The sequence below is a fragment of the Elephantulus edwardii genome, unplaced genomic scaffold (genome assembly GCF_000299155.1).
Source record: "Elephantulus edwardii isolate Elephantulus edwardi_28Jun2011 unplaced genomic scaffold, EleEdw1.0 scaffold00068, whole genome shotgun sequence".
Lineage (NCBI taxonomy): Eukaryota > Metazoa > Chordata > Mammalia > Macroscelidea > Macroscelididae > Elephantulus > Elephantulus edwardii.
In genome coordinates this window covers 10,047,411-10,054,438 of record NW_006399818.1, presented here as the reverse complement: position 1 = coordinate 10,054,438, position 7,028 = coordinate 10,047,411, and the positions used below count along the sequence as shown (strand labels likewise).

Genomic DNA, 7,028 nt, shown 5'->3' with positions numbered 1-7,028 from the left:
TAATATAAAAATAAACTAATAAAAATGAAAAAAGAGCTCTGGTGGCATTGTGCAGGCTGCTAACCCTGCGGTCAGCAGTTCGGATCCACCAGCCCCTCCATGGGAGAACTATGCACTATCTTCTCTCAGAAAGGTTCACAGCCTCAGGAATCCAATTGCTGTGAGCAGGAATGTGTAGGCATCATCTTGACAGCACTAAGGCTTTTCTATTTTATTTTCTTCAAACAAGAGAACAGAAAATATCAGAATACACTGCATAGAGCAAAAGTAAGTATTGCTGGATTTTTACTAATTAAGGAATTGTGCCTTGTTAATTTGACTTGGGACTGCTGGACTAAACCTACACTTGCATGGTGTGATAGTCTTTGCCTTACTCATTACTCGAACTATTTCTCTAATAAACATCACAACTGTAAGTTGGGGGGGGAAGTAAGCCTCGCTTCAGTTATTCAGTTTTACATATAAATTTGCACAGCATATGCAGTGGTCCCGATGGGAAATTTACTTCTTGCTTCATGAACATTAGTATATTTCAAAAAAGTCTGAAAAACAGTTTAGGTCCTGCCACATTTTCAGTTCTTTTCAACATGGTACAGGGACCAGGTGGAAATAAAATGGAATTACTAGTTGGTGTAAGTTCATGTGTCACTTTGGCCACTTTCTGGGTGACCCTGAGGCAAAGCCTTTCACTTTCTGAAGCTTCAGCTGCTCCAGCTGTCACATGTCATGCCAATGTCACCTTCAGACCCAGTGTGGATTAGCTATGAGGTTTAAATAACATCATATACAAAGAAGTTTGCCAGGACTTTGCTGTCTAATAGTACTGTGACTATTATATAATTCAAACTGGTACATTATAGCACAAATATATATTGTATATATGTTAAAAAGCAAAGAGTTTCAAACCATAAAAAATATTCCAGACGCAGAAACGATGAGTCTGCTGCATTTATCTGCAAATGCTTGATAAGGTTCTGGCTTCCCTGAAATAGGGTTCATCCGCTCTTTCTTGGAATACTTGGCTTCAAACTGGGGCCGTATTTCTTCCTAGAGGACAGACACATTTTTGTATATTGAGTAGGTGCTCACATAATAAGGAAAAAAAGCTCAAACAATAATAAATTATGGCTATGCCACGGACCTTTACAGAGTACTGAGAAGCAATGATGTCAGTCTAGAGTCTAAGGTGTGCCTGTCTGGTCCAGGCCATGGTCTTTACAATTATTTGTTATGCATCAGAGAGTTGGATAATGACTAAGGATGACAGGAGAAGAATTGACGTCTTTGAGCTGTGGTGCTGGAGAAGAGTCTTGAATATAACATGGACCATCAAGAAAACAAATAGTTTTGTCTAGGAGAGGGTGAAATCAAGTTTCTCCTTGGGAGCTAGGATTTTCAAGCTCTGTCTCACATACATTAGGCATGTGGCCAGGAGGGACAGATCCTTACAGAAGGACATCATGCTCAGAAAGGTGGAGGGACAACACAGGAGAGGAAGACCCAGATGAGATGGATTGATATAATTTCTAGGACAATGGGAGTAGATGTGTTGAAGTCAGTGAGACTGGATCAGGACAAGCCATGCTTCAGAGCTGTTGTACACAGAGTCGCTAAGAGGTGACTTGACGGCACACAACAACAGCATGCTAACAGAAGTGACAGAGATCACATAACAGAATTTTGCAAAACCAGTGAATTATTCTTTACAAATACCTATTCAAATGCACAGCTGTAACTTAGGAATTACATAGCTGAGAACTTGTTCTTGGCCTTCAAGATTGATAAGGTCTTTGGCTTAAAGAAAATTATACTCTAATCTTTATTATATTAAATATAATAAAGTCTTACATTGCTAGTTCTAATATAGAATTCATACTGAATAAAATTAAAAGCCTTTCAGAACACATTTATATCCACTGTTACCCATATTGTAGATGGCCTTGTCATCATAATTTTTGTGAAATTTTTATTGTGATTTGTATAGAAGTTTACAGTGCAAATTGGTCATCAATTCAACAATTCATCACATTTGGTCTGTGACACCAATTCCAATCCCCATAATGTAACAGCACTTTCCTTGCTTCCTCTGTATTCTTCATTTCTGTTCACCTTACTTTCCTATCCTTTTCTGGTTTTTTTGCTGTCATGTTTTATGTTCTTGCTTTTTTCCATATAGTCTGGGTCCTTCCTCAACCCCCCAACCTGCCTTTGCTATTCTTCACAGTGATTTAGGATACTAGGTGTGGATATGCTACAGACTTACTAATAAAATGTCAAACTAAAAAAAGGAAAAAGATCTATTTTTCTATCATAAAACAGCTATCACACAAGTTCACCTATGAGGTGAGTTTGGAGACCAAAGTTTAAATGTTTGGAACCCTCTCACTTGAGAGACACCCAAAGAATGAAAGCTAGAAAAGAAATGAATGTCTATAAATGAAAATGAGAAAGAAATTGTTGGTAGGTGTCATTCAGAAGAGTAGGACTCATAGTGACCCTATAAACAACTGAACCCTGTCCTATTTTGTGCCATTCTCACTATCTCTGACACACTCAAGCCTAAAGCTAATGTAGTTTAGATTAACAAGCTTTTCTGTTACCTTATTAAACAATGTTTAAAGAAAGAAATTGGAAATATTGACCAATAAGGAACTCAGGAATCCCTGCATGGCACAAATGGATGAGAACTTAGCAGCTAACTGAGAAGCTGATGATTGAAACACATTAAGAAGTGCCTTGGAAGAAAGGCCTGGCAATGTTCTTCCCAAAGGCTACAGCCTTAAAAATCCTACTGTGCGTAGCACTTCCACACTGCAACAGGTAGGGATGCTATGAATTGGCATGATGCAACTCGAACTCAGTGCTGTCAAACTGGTTCTGAGGCATCACAGACCACCACCAAGTTTTCAAAGCTGTAAACAGCAATGGGGGCAGGGGAATGTGCACATCTTCCCAGAGTAGCCTCTGATAGATTTGAACCACCAGAGATGTGTGGTCTTTAAGTTAGCTGTGCAACTCACTGTGGACTCTATAGTCCAGAGCTCTCTCTATATCATACTTGCTGTGTGCTGTCGAGTCAGAGCTGAGCCATAGCTGAGCCTTCAGTGGGTTTTCAGAGGTAGGTAACTGCATGGGAAAGGACTGCTCATCTTTCTCCTGTTGACCTGCTGGTGGGTTTGAACTGTGTACCTTTGGGTTGCAGCCCACCTCCTTACCATGAAGCCACTAGAGCTCTCTCTTTTAGACTGAGGCATCTAAAGACATGCTGAATTGATTTTTAAGGTAAGCACCGATGGGAATAGGTCAACTTAGCCAATATAATTTCAATGGATTCTTCATTGACTCTGAAAACAAGCTAGAAGTCTTTCAAATCAAGGTAAAAAAAATCAAGGTTCCTCCAATTCAAAATCAAGCTGAGATTTTATTCCACTGAGCCTTATCCCTATGTGCACAGCTTCTGACTGAAAAGCAATTAAAGGATTAGGAGAAGGCAATCAGCAAGATGGTATGCTGAATGGCCCTGGTTAATTAAGTACATGTTCTATTTGAGTGTGTTGGAAGAGGAAAGAAAATGAGCAGAAACTCTGGGAGAATGGAGTTAATCCAGGTAGAAATGAAAAGTGGGACACAGTTGGGAGCAGCATCTGGTTCAGACGGCAGGGCAGGCTCCAGTCAGCTGGGCCCAGCTCGTGCCGGAGGGTGCTGGGCTTCACTCGGCCACGGGTCCTAGAAGGGGCGGCAGGGTGCAGGCTCTGCCTTCCACTTCTTTTCAGGCAGTTCCACTGCTATCACAGGACAGGACAGAGCTGACTTAGGATCTTCTGTTTCGGGAGAACAGAAATTATCAGACTAAAAGTGCCATTGTAAAGGAGCGCTGGTGATACAGTGGTTAAACATATGGTTTCTAAACAGAAGTTCAGCAGTTTGAACCCACCAGCCACTCTGTGGGAAAAAGACGTGGTCGTCCGCCCCCACAAAAAGCTTTGGAAACCCAATGGGACAGTTCTACTGTGCCTTGTAGGGCTGCTGTGAGTCTGAATCAGTTTGAGGGTGATGGGTTTAGTTCTGAGCTCCATGTGGAAACTGCATCCATCCTGCATTCCCTCAGAGAAGCCATGCATTGAGGGTAGGGTTTTCCATACAGCAAGCTGAGAGTTAAGGGCATTCCCACAGTGAATTTCAAACTGAAAAGTAGAACCTCACAGAGGTACTGATGTAGGCTCCTCTACTGAGCTATGCTATGAGAGAGAATGAATCAGCACTCCAAGCTTCTATTTAAACAGGGTCTAGGTAGATGTATGGGTATAGAGGTATAAGGGATTTGTTTAACCTTAAGGCACATACACTTTGGGCCCATCATAAATGTCAAAATTACTTAAGCAGGGTTATTCTTTGTAGCTGTAAAGGGGAAATGTAATACTTCTTTCTTTACAGATGAAAATAGCCCAAAGGGGAAGTAATTTGTCCAGGATTACACTGTTGCTGAGTGTGACTCTGTTTCAGGATAAAAACATTTTTCATCTCACCCAGAGGCCTTTCCCATGAACAACATAGGGAATAAGAGACAGCACAACGGCAGTTCCAGAAGGCTGTGCTAGACCGCCCCGGTGCCTGTACCCCACAACAGGTCAAGGGGTGCCTTCCTATGCTTGTAAAAACTGGATAATGAATGTTGTTGTTGTAAGGTGTCATTGAGTCAGAACTGACTCCCAGCTGACCCTACATTGGGTTTTCATAGGCAGTAAAGTGCATGGAAGTTGAGGGCCATCTTTTTCCCACTGACTTGTGGATTCAAACAGTGCATACTCTAGGCAGCACAACTCCTTCCCACTAAGCCACCAGTTCCCAAGGAAGACTAAAGTGAATCTGTCTTGGAAAGAGTTGCCAGAATACTCTTTAGAAAGGAGGATGTCTGTCTCACTTACTTTGGACAGAACTAGTGGCCTAGTGGCAAGAAGCTGCACTGCAATCCCAAAGGCAGGTGGTTCAAATCCACCAGCTACTCCACAGGAGAAAGATGGGTAATCTCCTCCTGTACAATTAAACTACCTCTGAAAACCTTCTGGAGGGTAAGCTATAACTTATGACACTTCAGACTCGATGATACACCACAAACAAAAACTCAAAAATCATTCTTGGAATAGGGCCAGAAGAGGAAAAAAGGGGAAGACCTTTAATGAGGTGGAAAGACACAGTGACTCAAACAGCTCTATCTGTGAGCATGACTCAGGACCAGGGAGTGTTCTATTCTGCTATACAGGAGGTTGTTGAGATATGAGTCAGAGTTTACCAAACAGCAACAATTCCTTGAAATAAACTCATCTTATTGATAGGAAACTTCCAGAAATGGAGGCAAGATTCGGAAGAAGCCGTGGCACAAGGGATATCATTGCTGATGTTAAATGGATCTTGGCTGTAAGGAGAGAATACCAGAAGGAAGTATGCTTGTGCTTTGTGGATTATACAACTGAATGTGACCATGTGAACCAAAATAAATTACAGCTAACATGGAAAAGAATGGGAAAAAAAGAAATCTATCTATCTATCTATCTATCTATCTATCTATCTATCTATCTATCTATCATCCATCCCTCCTTCCCTCCCTCCCACTGATTCTGTTTTTCCAGAGAACTTAAGACAGTGGCTGCATGAATACTTGAAACTTCTGACTAGAATGGGAAAAGAAGAGAGTATCAAAAGAAGACACAAAATTATGAGACAGTACAAGGTACTTGCTTTAAAGGCAGGGTAATGTGTGGGGAATGAGTTTACCCCTTTCAGTCAGTTCTGCCTGAAGCTGACCCTCTGTTTAGGCACAGCTATTATGGAGATCATCTGAGAAGCATTTCCCCCTCACCATTTACCCCTTAATGCAACATCTCTGAGCTCCCTTACACTCTAGGTACGAGATATGCACAGAATTGTTTTGTTGGAGTATCAGACCTGTTAGGAAGCTTGCTTCCACGTTCCAAGTCTCTCTCTGAATAAATAAAGAACAAATGAATACTCTCTGCTTAAATTAAAACATAGTAAAGAAAATGAAACAAATTGTACTCCCAATTCTTCTGATGCCTCTGCCCACAAGTGAAATTCACTTTACTCAGACATGAGATTTTATTCCAAGGAGTTGTCAGTTGGCCTTTAAAAACAATTCTGCCATTTATTTTTAATTGCCTGAAATTTCCTTCAAAGATAGGGGTTAAAAACATTTGATGAGTAAACCTGACTTGTACCAAAGAGCAAACGACGATGACTCAAGAGGACCATGAACTTCTCGGTGATTCATTTAAAAGAAAAATTTCTAGGTAAATGATACAAACCTCCTCTTCTTCCCAGTCTATCAAGTCCCAGTCGTAAGCAATTACTGCTCTCCGTCTTTTCCAAAACTCCAGGAAAACTGTGGCTGGAACAAAAACAGAAGAGACAAAGACATTTCAAACAAAAGGGAAGCAACACTGTTAGCTGTGTCATTGTGGAAAACGGCAGGTGCTTCTGTGGGCATCCTCTAACACTACGGTTTCTAGGTAGTGAAACTTCACCTGACAAGGTTCATTTTGAGGATTTGGCAAGCACAATGAACCACAACAAGATAAACAACCCAATTGAAAAATGGGCACAGTATATGAACAGACACTTCACCAAAGAAGACATTCAGATGGCAGACAAATACATGAAGAAATGTTCAAAATCCCTAGCTCTAAGAGAGATGCAAATCAAAACAACTATGAGGTATCCTCTCACCCCAGTAAGAACAGCAAAATTTAACAGAACAGCAAACAACAAATTGTGGTGGGGTTGTGTAGAAACTGGAACTCTTATTCACTGTTTGTGGGAGTGTAAAATGGTGCAACCACTATGGAAGGCTGTACGGTGCTTTCTCAAAAAGTTGCAAATAGAAATACCATTTGACCCAGCAATGCCACTACTGGGAATATACTTTAAAGAAACCATAACTGCCACCCAAGCAGATATATGCACACCTATGTTTATTTCTACAGGATGCATCACCTTTGACCGATAAATATTGC

General features: G+C 41.0%; 1 protein-coding gene across 4 annotated transcripts in view; it reads right to left on the bottom strand.

Annotated features, from left to right (window-relative positions):
• Positions 1 to 7,028, bottom strand: part of ANO4 (anoctamin 4) — a 678,878-nt gene that overhangs the window by 85,768 nt on the left and 586,082 nt on the right. For all 4 annotated transcript variants that reach the window (XM_006888526.1, XM_006888523.1, XM_006888525.1 and 1 more), the window contains 2 exons: positions 6,321 to 6,403; positions 907 to 1,047 (listed from right to left, as the gene is read on the bottom strand). In XM_006888526.1, coding sequence (XP_006888588.1) covers positions 907 to 1,047; positions 6,321 to 6,403 — 224 coding nt within the window. The remainder of the gene's footprint in view (positions 1 to 906; positions 1,048 to 6,320; positions 6,404 to 7,028) is intronic.